The sequence below is a fragment of the Pantherophis guttatus genome, chromosome 3, assembly GCF_059756535.1.
Source record: "Pantherophis guttatus breed Tessera chromosome 3, ASM5975653v1, whole genome shotgun sequence".
Lineage (NCBI taxonomy): Eukaryota > Metazoa > Chordata > Lepidosauria > Squamata > Colubridae > Pantherophis > Pantherophis guttatus.
The window spans coordinates 189,909,118-189,923,568 of NC_142065.1; the positions used below are offsets into that span (position 1 = coordinate 189,909,118).

The 14,451-nt window shown below is 36.0% G+C and overlaps 1 protein-coding gene across 2 annotated transcripts in view; it reads left to right on the forward strand.

The window, feature by feature from the left end:
- VPS13B (vacuolar protein sorting 13 homolog B) overlaps positions 1-14,451 on the forward strand; it is a 328,745-nt gene that overhangs the window by 290,056 nt on the left and 24,238 nt on the right. For both annotated transcript variants that reach the window (XM_034422515.2, XM_034422516.2), the window contains exons 53-55: positions 2,518-2,645; positions 2,964-3,163; positions 13,817-13,932. In XM_034422515.2, the coding sequence (XP_034278406.2) occupies positions 2,518-2,645; positions 2,964-3,163; positions 13,817-13,932 (444 nt within the window). The remainder of the gene's footprint in view (positions 1-2,517; positions 2,646-2,963; positions 3,164-13,816; positions 13,933-14,451) is intronic.

The following is a 14,451-nucleotide window of genomic DNA, read 5'->3' on the forward strand; positions in this document are numbered from 1 at the left end:
GATATGTGCAGCCTCCTATCACATAGGAGATGCAACTATTAACAGCAGGAATGGAGGAATTGCGTCTTTGAATGGTGGGGAAATGTAGTAAAATACTTGTTAGGTGAAAAAGAGCCCTCTTTTATTTCTTTCATATTTCAGCTTTTCATTCCTTATACATGACAGCAATCAATGATGCAAATAATTTTGTTCTCAAAGCTTCAGGTATTTTGAGAACTCTGAGATGTTCATTATCCAACCTCTTCCACTGGATGAGGTAGATCTCTTCCGATGCAGTAGTTGAAGAGAAAGCTAGCTGTTTACAGCTATTTGCACAGTTTATTTGAAAAAAGAACAAACGAGAACAATATGGAAGAAAATTAATGAGGGACGTGATGACCTGGAGAATATAGAAGGAAAAGGTCCAAGTTTTAAAGGCAACCTATATCTAAAGTTGCCTTCCCCTTTGAAACTAAGCCACTCCTTACAGTAAAAATTCCACTGCTGATTAGAAAACCTGATTTCTATTTCCTGTCTCGAAACTGATTTTGTTCTTAGAATATGCTGTAGATATAAATAAGAAGCTATATAATGTAAGATCAGAATCAACCATATGGTATTGCCTTTAGAGTGAGCTATGTGGGAGATGCTTTGAAGACAATGAGTTTCAATCCCTAAGCACTGAGGAGGGGAATACCTTATATCATTTCAATCACTCAGCAGTGACTTCCCTGGATGATTTATGAATAGTGTGGCTGAGCTTCAAGAGATTCCAAAATAGTCCTTAGAAAAAAAGCTGCTGACAAAACACAGTAATCCTACCAGACATCAACAGGACACACTAGCAAAGTTCTAAAAATGTAAAGATTCCCGGCTCCAAACTTGATATATATTTTTATTCACTTATTTTAAGTTTATTCTCTGCTTTGTAATAAAAACCCTGTGTAGACTAGATATGCTGAATAGACATGAGAGCTCGGTTATTTGTTCATTTCTCCTTAAATAATAGAAAAATTGTCTTCTTTTTTTCTAGCTGCATACTGAACACTATTTTCATTTTTTTCTGTATTCATGTTCATTATGCTATAATTTTTGGGATAAAGATGTGTAGATTGTTTTTAAAATGATCTCACTTATATAAATGGATCCTGGTTAATTGTTCTAGTGTAATATTGGCTATTTGTTTCAAACAATTGGCCATTAAACTAACATAGGAAATTGCTAATACTGCATCAGGTCATTTTCCTTATTGCTTGCTTTTCCAGAGTAACCTTGGATTTTATTCATGGAAAGCATGTTGAGAAAATAGTTGACTCTTCCAGCACTGAAAATATGTAAGATTTTAGTGTGCCACAAGAATTTAGTTCAAGAAACATTCTAAATAATTCTTTAAAATTTGCTTTGATAGTTTACCTACATGTTGAAGAATATTATCAATTTCTATGACAATGAATAAAATCATTGTATTTTTAATGAGACTAAATTAATATTCTTGATCAATGTTAGGTCAAACTTTATTTAGAGTAGAGAAGAAAAAATAATTTGTTTGATTCAAGTTCAAAAATAGTGCCCAGGTTTTTCTTTCACTAGATCTTTTTAAAACTATTCAGAAATTAAAATCAGACATTCATTATATTCACAGGACACTAATAAATATTTTTGAAATATTCAACAAACTATTTAATAAATAGGAATGTTAAAAATGTAAGAGTACATTCTTAAATTGAGTCCAAAACAAATTATCTGGAATTGAGCAAAACATTATAGTTTTAGTTGCTTTTTATCTGTATGAGATTTATGCCAATAATCCCATATTTCAATTACTTTGTATATGTGTGTGCTAAAAATCGGAAATATTACATTTTGCTACTCATATGTTACTGCAGAAAAAAGTTTAGACACTTTGCTGAAAGGAATCTCTGATAAGGCATTGCTTTAGCAACTATGAGGTTCATTTAAATAATAATATAACCAGTTGGTTTGCTTTATTTGCTATTGTTGTAAAAATATATAAAGGAAAGTTTTAAATTCATGGCTATAAGTATTAACATGCTCATTCAGTTTGATTAATGTTTATTTTTATATTTTATATATAAATTATAAGAATCTGATTTCATTTATATTCCCATATGATAGTCATTCATGATGCTAACAAATGTACATCTTGCTTATAGATCTTGCTTTTTATTACTATTTTGCATTTATTTAATATAAGTGGTGTTTAGTGCTGGAGAGTTCTTTGGAGTAGTCACATTAATATTACAGAATTATCTTTTTAAATGAAGGACATTTTTAGGGGAAATTTTATACATGTCTATATTTTCTCACATGAAACCTTTTTGTATTATAATTACTTTCCCGTCTTGTTTTTCTTTCTTAAGTTTTTCATAAGGGTAATGTTATATTTTTTTAAGCTAGGAGGATTTTGATTTTAGGTTCTTCAGATATTTATTCTTTAGTATCTTACTAAGAAGGTACAATTTTTAACTACAGATGAACTTTTTTTTTAATAAATGTGCAATTTGCACTCTTATTTAGAGCTATAGCACTGACTTACCAGGAACATCTTGGGGTGACATATTTAACTCTATCAGAAGATCCTAGCCCTCGCATAATTATCCACAACAGGTGTCCTGTCTCACTGCTTTTGAAAGAAAACATCAAAGGTATGTCACTTTTGTTGCTACAGTGTAATGCTTCAGCCTTTTAATGAAGAGGCTTGTGCTTGTTTTTCCTTCACAACTCTTTGTTTCAATATACTTATTCAAAATGAAACGTATTTAAGTCAAACATTAGAATGCGTAGGCAAGGAAGTAAAGAGGAGATCCGTAAAATAAACAAGGAAATTGTATGTACTGATAATCTGTCAGATAGAGTTCTCTACAGGCTGGAATTGCATGTGCACACTGAGATATTATAGAATTGCACCATAAATTCAGAGAATGTTCTTTAAAGTGCCTGTCTGATATTTCCTTAAATTCTAGACACACCAAAGTTTGCTATTTACTGCAAGCATATTCCAGCTGAAAGTGCAGTACACCACGAACTTTATCATCAGATTGCCAGCTATCCAGATTGCAAAACCAGAGAATTGGTCCCTAGCATTCTTTTAAAAGTTGTATCATCGGAGGAACAGACAAATGAATGGAGTGATTCTGTTGACATTAATAACCAAGGAACGCAGGTTAGTGGTTTGGTTGGCTTATGTATTGCAGCATAAAGAATTTTAACAATAAAAGATAACATTTGCATAGAGCAAATTATAAATCCATAATAATAACAAATAATATGGACTTCCTGTTTGCTGCTGGCCGCCGCCAGACGTTCCTTAGGGATCGTCAGCTTCCACTGCCTGTTAGAGCCGCCTTCACAACGGAACGGCGGCTCGAAAAAACTCCGTTCCCATGAGGAAACGGAGATAGAGCCGGCAGGGGTGGGTAGAACTCTCTGCAGAGTCCCAAAAGTTTTTCTTTTACTTTTGGGATGGAGCGGATGAGATGCCCCATATCCCCAGCCGTTGCTCCGGGCTTTGGGAGACCTCTGCTAATGCAGAGCCAGGCGTCAAAAGCAAGCTTGCGAATTTGACAGATTACTCAAAGAAAATGTGAGCTGGACCTGTAATACTGAAGCGCAAGTATTTTACTTATCTTTTAAAAATTACTTAAGAGAATAGAGGAAGAGAAAGAGGAAAAAAGTTTCTTTTTAAAATGGCGTCTGCCGCGGCTGGAGAAGAGTTTGAGAGGGAAAGTTCTTCCGTTTTTTATTATTACAATGTAGCGGAATAAATACCACTGGCTACATTTGTAGACAAAACTCCGCTCCTGTTTTTGTTTTTCTCTTTTTTCCCTGGAGGCTTGAGTGTTGCTGGCTGGAAGTCTTTTGTCTTGTTTTTTTTTTCTTCTTCTAACAAAGCCTGCTTAGGCGGAAACATGGCACTGAGGTTTGTGAAGTCAGACAAACAAATAGGTGGGGGGGATTCCCCCACCAAGAATTTAAAGCAATATGTTTTAACTCTTCAGTCCCAGAAACCTGATTTTAATATAATAGAATTTCTCTTAGAGGAGATTGAAAGAAGGGATGAGATTGTGAATCAGCAACTTGAAAAATTTAAGCAGGAAACTAAGGAATTGGTGAAATCCAAGTTTGACTTTTTGCAGCAAAAAATTTTAAAATTGCCAGAATTCATGATTCGGTTGGATACAAATACTAATTTACTAGAGTCAAAAATGGATGAAATTCAAGATAAATTGGACAATAGATTTCAAAAAATTGAAAATGATTTGTTAAATATTCAGGATTATAGTTCAGAAGAAAAATTTAAAATGGATGCTGACCAAAAGTCTGGTAATGTAGAATATCTGGAACAGAGGATTCAAAAAGAGGTTCTAAAGATACAATATAATTTCACAGAATATGCAATAAGACTTAGAGGTTTGCAGGAAAATAACAGAGATGACTTAAGGAAAATATCTTCTGAATTTCTAGCTGGGATTTTAAAGATTCAACCTGAGGAAGTGTTTTGTAGGACTGACAGAGCTTATCGAATAAACTCTTGGACTGCCAAGCAAAGGCAATTGCCTAGAGATGTGGTAATCTATTTTTCAGATAAAGAAATTAGGAATAAAATTGTGCAAAATTCCTTCAATTCTAATTTGCAATTGTATGGAAGAAAGATTTGGATTTACAAGGAACTCCCACCTAAGATATTAATGGAAAGGAAGAAATTTGGCTTTCTGGTGTCTGAGTTAAAAAGGAGAAATATTCAATTCCGGTGGGACGTCCCAGTTGGTATTATATTGAGATATCAAGGAGAAAGATACCAGTTAAATACTGTTGAAAGGGCGGAAGAATTTTATCAAAATAGGTTGAAAATGAATTTAACGTCTTCAGATATAATACAGGATAAGCAGAAGGAGCTGGAACTAAAGACAGAGACTGTACCAGATAAATTGCCTTTGGATTTATCGGATACCCCAGCTGGATTATCTACAAATTTGAGAGAAGTGCCATCTGATTTTAATGTGATGACTTATCAAGGCAAGGACAAGCATGGAAACCAATTAGAGGATATACAAGGGATAAAAAAGAAATGCGAGACACAAAAAATTAGGATGGAGGTCAAACCCACAAAAAGAAAACAAAAAAAGAAATAGGTTGTACAAAAATAGAAATTTCTAACCCAAGCAACAGTGAAGTCAGTGATTTTAAAATATGAATGATTATGTGAAAACATAGAGGAGGCGACATATTGGTCAATATCATCCTGAGGATAGTGGCAGATCTCTGCATTGCCGTAATCTTGGGACATGGAAAGAGCCTCAAATTGATGGTTTTGAATTATCTATTTTGAAACTTCTTTTTGTGTTGATAAATATATTATAATTATCTTGAATTATAAGGCAAGAGAATCACATTGGGACATGCAGAAGATCGGGTTGTTACCCAATACGATGATGGAAATTAATAATCCTGATGAAACCCACAATTATTATTATATGGAATACAATTATAATGTCACTCGGGTGGTTGTTTTTACTTTTATATATATAAGAAGATGTTTACTACTGATGGGGGCAGATATGATTGGAGATCTTGAATAAACTGTTGCATCCGCAAGCTATGTCACCCTATTATGGATGTTGGTTTTAACAATCCAGTGGAAAGACTTCAAGAAGATATTATATGGACTATAAATTTAAAGTTATTGTCTTTTCTTTTTTTTATTTAGATATAATGGAATATATATATATATATATTTTTAAGTAGTGTGGGCAGTGAATTAAAGATATCAAGAATTGTTGTGTATGGTAAATTTGTAAGACAGTGGGTGAATAAGCTAGCTACAGACTGATTAGTTTAAGAAAAGGGATTTTTAAGTGATACATTTAGGGGAGTGGAGGAAATGGATAGAGTGGAATAAATGTTAAATTAGATTTTATGGGGAGCCCGCTTTGAAATGTTATTAAAGTAGGACTTATTGTATAGTTTTAAAGTGGAAGGTGGTTTTGAATTGTTGCAATAATGCATAGATATAAAACACTATTATGCTAAATTAGAGTTATTTTATAATAGTTATAGTATAATGTGTTTGTTTTTTTTTGTTTTGTTTTTTTTTTCTCTTCTTCTTTTCTGAAATGTATGGATAAAGGGGGATTTATAATACTTTTAGTAAGTAAAGGTCAGTATTTTGAGGAGGGAGTAAGTAATCTGTTATGAATTAGGGTTTTTTTTTGTTACGAAGAAGTCACAGGGGGGAAGGGTGGGGGAGGGGGGGTTAGGGAGGGGGGGGAGGGGGGGGAAAAAGGGGGAAAAATTTGTATTTGAAAACCTTTTCAATAAAAAAAAAAAAAAATAACAAATAATATGTACAAGTTAAAAACAGGAGTTAATTACAAATAAAGGGCCTGAATGCATTTCCTTGTAGCAGGAAGTAGGATTTTTTTGCTCAGTCTAGATAGGTGTGCTAATTTTATGACACTCTTCTATTTTATTTTTAAAACGCAAGAAATATCTACTATGAAAAGGAGAGAGACTAACGTTTTGATCCTCCCAAGAGATTCTAAATGATCCTTTCTTAAATAATTGTTTTTTCTATTGTGTTTAGTGATTCCTCTACCTTAGCCGAGCCATATATATAAATATTTCTTCAGTTTCAAAAATAAAGCAGAATCACTTCATAATACCTTACTGATTTGAGGGCAGTTGTGTTATTGTGAGGATAGAAATACAATCTTTTTCTGGCTTTTAAAAACTGAATATTCTTTTTACATTTTATTCTTGATTTCATTTTTCAATTCCATCAATCAACATGTGCTTTCCATTGTTCAGAAACATTTTTTGTTTTGGGTTCAGTGTTAGAAGCTAAGATTATCTTATAACAATTAAAAACGCATGCTTTTTGGTGCCTTTTAACCATATTTAAAATAGAACCAGCAAAAGATTGTGGAATGGTATCATTTTTCTGCCTCAAATCAATGTTCCTATCCAAAGTCTGTTGGGGAGAGATAAAGGCTGGATAAGAGTATCACTTTAACTTTTTAAGAGCAAACATTAGCTCCCACATTGGTGATTACTTTCATTTTAAACATTTAACAGTGGCAGAGCTTGCTTTGCTGAAACCTTGTATTATTTACTTGCACCATGAATATATATGAAGTTTATAGAGCAATAGATTTAAAGAGGAAAGGAATCCTGGCCAAGGATTTTCCAAACCAAATGTTGCTAGTGAAGAGATAAAAGGAATGAGAAAATATAATAAGGAAAACTTATAGGGAGGTGAGAGGAATGATAAACACAACACTACCAAAGGATTATTATCAGCAAATGCTATATTTTTCCCAGGTTACGCTAAAAAATAAAAATCAATAAATACTGTTTATTGCTGAACAAACACTTGGATCATAGAATTGCTACCAAAAGAAGAAATATTATCTCTTCCCTTGGTCTTCTCCTGCGTTGTCTGGGATTGTGGTGTGGGATTGGTTGGGGAATGGATTTTCTCAATGGCAACCTGTAGTCAGAGAAATGATGCCACTTTCAGTCTATGTCTGGGTTTCCACAGTGAAAGTTCACATTTTTAATGATGTAGATGCTTTTATCCTGAGAGCATCGGCTTCCACTGCTTTTTCTGCAGGTTTCATTTTCTTGGTGATGTATTAAAGTTCAAAGAGCTTTTGGTTACATTAGTTAAAAACTTATTTGCCAAATGGAACTCTATCTTGAAATCAGAATATTGAAAAAATGTGCTATCAAGTATATAATCCTTTCTCAGAAACGCAGAACTTACAATTCCTTTGCATTAGAATTGGTTCGTTCTGGTTGTAATTTTGGCACAAAAATGAAAGCAACTCTGATATCATAGGATCACAAGCTGTTTGCTCTTTCAGTTGAGCCATTAATTTAAGTGCTCTTTCTTCTTGTAAGAAAACTCAGTAGATACTAACTGAAATTCCCATCTGCCATTTGCTATCAAACCCAACTTTGGCTCAGATTCCAAAGCGTTCAGAAACAGGCAGGAGTTGCAAGGGCAAAAAAAAAAAAAAAAAACCCACTTTTCACAATGCAAGTTTAAAAGCATACTTAATGAACGCAAATGTCTGTAAATCTAAGAAACTAAATAGTATGGCTTCCTCTGCTATGTTTATTTGACCTGAGGAATTAATTGCCATCGGGAAATCTTCAAAGAAATAATTCAGCAAGATGTTATTTCATGTTTCAGAAGAGTGCTGTGTCCACTAATAACATTGGTAAGCCAAGATAAGTGTAACCTAGAAACAAAAATAGTAATTTATCAAGCTTTTAATAACATGGCTACATTTGAGAAAAGCTTCCCTTTCCCATTCCCCTGGTTATGTTAGCATATTTCAGGGTTTTTACCTGCCTCAGAAGCAATGAGGTTTTGATACTGGTGGGAATATAGATGTCTGCGTAGACCAGAGGCTTGGTGATATAGTTAAATAAGTAGCACAGGCCTTGCTCTGGACAAATTAATATCAGCACTTTTCAGTTTATATATGTAATTTTTATTAATTAATAAAATGTAATTAATATGTAATATGTAAACGTTTATTTTTATAAATCTATGAATTTAAAAATTAATAATATAATTTTCAAAAAGCAAAAGATGATTCTTTATTGAGTTGGGTAAATTCTTGTGCATCCATACTGGAATTATTTGGACTGGAGAACCTCTGAATCAGAGAAAGAAATAAATGCATCACAATATAGTATCAGATCATTAGCTGGCACAGTGTTTTAATAGGTAATTCTTAGAAGTGGCTTACAAGTGGTAGTTCTTAGAAGTGAATATACAACTATTTATTTATTTATTTATTGGTTCAATTTATATGCCGCCCTTCTCCGGAGACTCAGGGCGACTTACAATGCATTAAGCAATAGCCTTCATACTTTTTGTATATACCTGCTTAGTAGGGCTTTCGGCCCCCTCTAAGCGGTATTCTTTTTTTTAAATACAAAGTCAGCTGATTGCCCCCACAATCCGGGTCCTCATTTTACCTACCTCGAAAGGATGGAAGGCTGAGTCAACCTTGAGCCTGGTGAGATTTGAACTTGCAGTTATTGCAGGCAGCTGGTGTTACTTAACAGCACTTTAGTCTGCTGCGCCACCAAGGCTCTTTCACCATGTCTTTCAATATGGCTGAGTATACTTTCATGCAAATGTTTAGCCAAATGCTCTGCCTTTGCTAGAAGTTAAAAGCCAGTGTAGACAATTATTCTTATGGAGGGAAGATGGATCCTATGAATTAACTCTTTGTTGTTAGTTGCAAAGTCGTCTCCGACCCATTGAGACACCATGGACAACATTCCTCCAAGCCTTCCTGTCCTCTACCATCCTCTGGAGTCCATTTAAGCTCACACCTAGTGCTTCAGTGACTCCATCCAGCCACCTCATTCTCTGTTGTCCCCTTCTTCTTTTGCCCTCAATCTTTCCCAGCATTAGGCTCTTCTTCAGTGAGTCCTTCCCTCTCATTAGGTGGCCAAAATATTTGAGTTTCATCTTCAGGATCTGGCCTTCTAAAGAGCAATCAAGGTTGATCTCCTCTAGGACTGACCGGTTTGATCACCTTGCAGTCCAAGGAACTCACAGGAAGCTTCTCCAGCACCATAGTTCAAAGGCCGCAATTCTTTGTCGCTCAGTCTTTCTTATGGTCCAGCTTTCACAGCCGTACATTGCAACTGGAAAACCATAGCCTTGACTATATGCACTTTTGTTGGCAGGGTGATGTCTCTGCTTTTTAGTATGCTGCCTAGATTTACCATAGCTTTCCTCCCCAGGAACAAGTGTCTTTTAATTTCTTGGCTGCAGTCCCCATCTGCGGTGATCTTGGAGCCCAGGAAAATATAATCTGTCACTACCTCCATTTCTTCCCCATCTATTTGCAAGGAAGTGAGAGGGCCAGATGCCATGATCTTAGTTTTCTTAATGTGGAGTTTCAAGCTAACTTTTGCACTCTCCTTCTTCACCCACATCAAGAGGCTCTTTAGTTTCTCTTCGCTTTCTGCCATTAGAATGGTATCATCTGCATATCTGAGGTTGTTAATGTTTCTCCCGGCAATCTTTATTCCAACTTTTGATTCATCTAGCCCTGTGGCCACTGTTGAGTTTTCCAAATTTGCTGGCAAATTAAGTGTAGCACTTTTACTGCATCGTCTTTTACGATTTTGAATAGCTCAGCTGGAATATTCTCTCCTCCACTAGCTTTGTTGTTGCTCAGATTTCCTAAGGCCCATTTGACTTCACATTCTAGGATGTCTGTCTCGAAGTCAGTGACCACCCCATCATGGTTAACAGGGATGTTAAGCTCGTTCTTGTATAGGTCTTCTGTGTAATTTTGCCACCTCTTCTTAATCTCTTCTGCCTCTGTTACGTCCCTGCCATTTTGATCCTTTATCATGCCCATCTTTGCATGAAACATTCCGTTCATATCTCCAATTTTCTTGAAGAGATCTCTGGTCCTCCCTATTCTATTGTTTTCTTCTATTTCTTTGCACTGTTCATTTAAGAAGGCATTCTTATCTCTTCTAGCTATTCTCTGGATTTCTGCATTCAGTTGGGTGTATCTTTCTCTTTCTCCCTTGCCTTTTGCTTCCCTTCTTTTCTCAGCTATTTGCAAAGCTTCCTCAGACAATCATTTTGCTTTCTTGCCTTTCTTTTTCTTTGGGATGGTTTTAGTTGCTATCTCTTGTACAATGTTGCGAACCTCTGTCCATAGTTCTTCAGGCACTCTGTCTATCACATCTAATTCCTTAAATCTATTTGTCACCTCTACTGTATATTGATCAGGGATATGATTTAGTTCATACCTGAGTGGTCTAGTGCTTTTCCCTACTTTCTTTAATTTAAGCCTAAATTTTGCAACGAGAAGCTCATGATCTGAGCCATAGTCAGCTCCTGGTCTTGTTTTTATTGACTGTATGGAACTTCTCCATCTTTGGCTGCAGAGCACATAGTCAATCTGATTTCTGTGTTGACTGTCTGGTGATGTTCATGTGTAGAGTCGTCTCTTGGGTTGTTGGAAAAGAGTGTTTGCTATGATCATCGTATTATCTTGACAGAATTCTATCAGCCTGTGCCCTGCTTCATTTTGTACTCCTGGGCCAAACTTGCCTGTTATTCCAGTTATCTTTTGGCTTCCTACTTTAGCATTCCAATCCCCCATGATGATAAGGACATAACTTTTTGGTGTTAATCTATAAGGTGCTTCATAGAACCGGTCAATTTCATCCTCTTCAGCACCAGTGGTTGGGGCATAGACTTGGACTACTGTGATATTGAATGGTTTGTCTTGGATTCGAACTGAGATCATTCTGTCATTTTGGGGATTGTATCCCAGTATTGCTTTTCCTACTCTTTTATTGATTATGAAGGCTACTCCATTTCTTCTGAGGGATTCTTGCCCGCAGTAGTATACTTGATGGTCATCTGAATTAAATTTACCCATTCCTGTTCATTTTAGTTCGCTGATTCCTAAGATGTCGGTGTTTAGTCTTGTTATCTCTTGTTTGATCACATCCAGCTTGCCTTGATTCATGGATCTTACATTCCAGGTTCCTATGGAGAAAAAAATCTATACAGCATCGGACTTTCCTTTCACCTCCAGATGCATCCACAGCTGAGCGTCCTTTCGGCTTTGGCCCAGTCGCTTCACTCTTTCTGGTGCTACTAGTACTAGCCCTCTGCTCTTCCCCAGTAGCACATTGGACACCTTCCAATCTGAGGGGCTCATCTTCCGGCGTCATAACTTTTTTCCTTTTGGCATTGTTCATGGGGTTTTCATGGCAGATATTGGAATGGGTTGCCATTTCCTTCTCCAGTGGATCACGTTTTGTCAGAACTCTCTGCTATGACCTGTCTGTCTTGGGTGGCCCTGCATGGCATAGCTCATAGCTTCATTGAGCTACGGAAGCCCCTTCGCCACGACAAGGCAGTAATCCATGAAGAGGATGAATTAACTCTAACTGTTATTTATATTTTCTTAGAAACAGTCATTATCTCTTCTATTTCAGAAAGTGCTTCCTCAGTATTCTTTTTTTTTTTTTTTTTACAAAAGTGATAACGGGATTCTCCCATTTGATATCTCTTTTGGTTTACTTTTTGTCTTCCTTCTTTAGATATTTTTGGATTTTTAGATCATATTCTAAACTTGAACATCTGATAACCTGGAGCAGTTTTCATTTTGTGGGATTGGAGAAGGTGGCCTGCTGTGGGGTGGAATCACATGTAGCGATGTGTCAGCAGCCAGAGTTGTAAGGAGCTGCATAGCTGAGCAGTGAGGGGCACATGCTCCCAGCAAGTCGAGCTAGAAGAATCGTTTAACCAGAGATGTCTCTCAGGATGCTTCTACAGCCAAATACAAAACTCAGAGAAGTTATGCCCTCCTGCAGGAGATTTCATGCTATGTCAGGAAGCATTTTGAGGAAAGAAGTCTTTTAAGAAGGATGAACACTTATTACTATTAAGTATTAATTAATTGGCCTAGTGGGACAGCCAGTTTGGCCTACTGGTTAAGGTGCTGGCCTAGAAACTAGGAGACTGTGAGTTCTTGCCTTAGGCATGAAAGCCAGCTGGGTGACTTTCGTCCAGTTATTCTCTCTCAGCCCAATGTGCGTTACGGTGCTGTTGTTGTGGGGAAAATAGGAGGAGGAAGGAGGAAGGTATTTTGCCACCTTGAGTTACTTATAAAATAATAAAGATAGGATAAAAATCAAATAAATAAATAATGTTCAAGTGAACTTTTTCTCTTTATGGTGTAAGATGTTTCAGGTACATAACTTTTAACATACAATTAGTCCTTGACACCGGTTGCTTAGCAACCATTAAAAATTACGATGGACCCCCAAAAGGGTACTTATGACTTGGTTTCAAAGTTTTAACGGCCAGTTGACCCTTGTAGTCACATGATCGCATTTTGGGTGCTTGGCAATAGGCCTGCATTTATAGCTCTTTACAGCATTCTGTGGTCATATAACCACGATTTATGACTTTTTAAAGCAAAAATTGGTGTTTACTTCCAGTTTCTGGCAAAACCTGCCTAACGCAAAAAAATGGGTTCACTGAACAACTGTGGCATTTGCTTTACAACTGCTGTGTTCACTTAATAACCACCATAAAAATGTCATTAAATCAGGCACATTAATATTCACAATTGGCATGACTTATGACCTTCATTCCTGGTAATATCATAAGTTGAGGACTACCTTTTGCTGTCTAGGCCATAACATTCCTGAGGGAATACATGTTCTTGTAGTGTGGTGTTTTGTGGGCAAGGGAAACAAAAATGTATCAACGGATATGATGAATGAAGATACATCTGAACGAAGCATCATTATTGCCTGCATGCAAGCAAGGAGTTATGCTCATCAGGGATAATTGTTAATATTTTTGTAATTGGGGATAGAGATATAAACTCCCCTTATTTGTGCAAAAAACATACACACTGTAAGCTTTTATAGTTTGGAGAAAGCCTTGGAAGTATCTGGAGTGCATAATTTTGGAATAATGTATCTAAGTAAGACAAATTCAACAATAAAATATGGGGGAGGATTTAAAAAACAAAGTCCTCATGTTCTGGACTTTATTTTCATTCAATTTTGGAGAATCCACTTTTTGAATTATTTCCAATTTTTGTCTAACATTGTAGGTCTCTTATTTAGTTTGATGCTGAATATTACTAAACATTGCCATTTTCAAACACTTGTTTCCATTATAGTTGTATAGATGTCACTCTGGAGTAAATAATTCCAAACAGCGTCAATTTTAATGAATCAAGGCAGAGCCACTTTTGTTAGATTTCTAAGTACTATTTATTTTTCGCAGATTGTATTTTTAACTGGGTTTGGCTACCTTTATGTGGATATTGCTCATCAATGCGGAACAGTAATAATCACTTTAGCACCTGAAGGAAAGCCAGGACACCAAGACAGTTTGATCAGGTATGTTAAAACTGCTCGGAAAAAAAATTGTTCTGGGTAGCTGTTTAGCCCTCTAGGTGTGAAGTGACTTATTAAAACTAGCACAACTATTTGTTTTGTCTGGTGTCACACAGCATATGTGTGGCGTATGTTTAGACCACATGTTAACATTTTGTATATCATTGTAAGGCATGACAATTTAACATCTGAGGTCATGTCACCAAAGGATAAACATGAAGTGCCTGTTATAATAAACAAAACTCAGGGAAGACACACATTTCAAGTTTATTGGCCAGATCAGCAAACCTTTCTTGCACATAACTCCCATTGAGATCGGTGGGAGTTCTCATTCATGATGCAGGACAGAAGAATGGTCCAATACAGACTTTGTAGTTGATCATCTTTACTGCACTGCCTTGGTGCCCCCAAACTGCAAAATCTCTGTTGTGAGGTTTATAATGTCACCTATTTATATCTGCCAGAGTGCTTGACTGTATTATTTGGCATCAAGAGAGCAGAGAAATTTTACTGCAGGCTTGG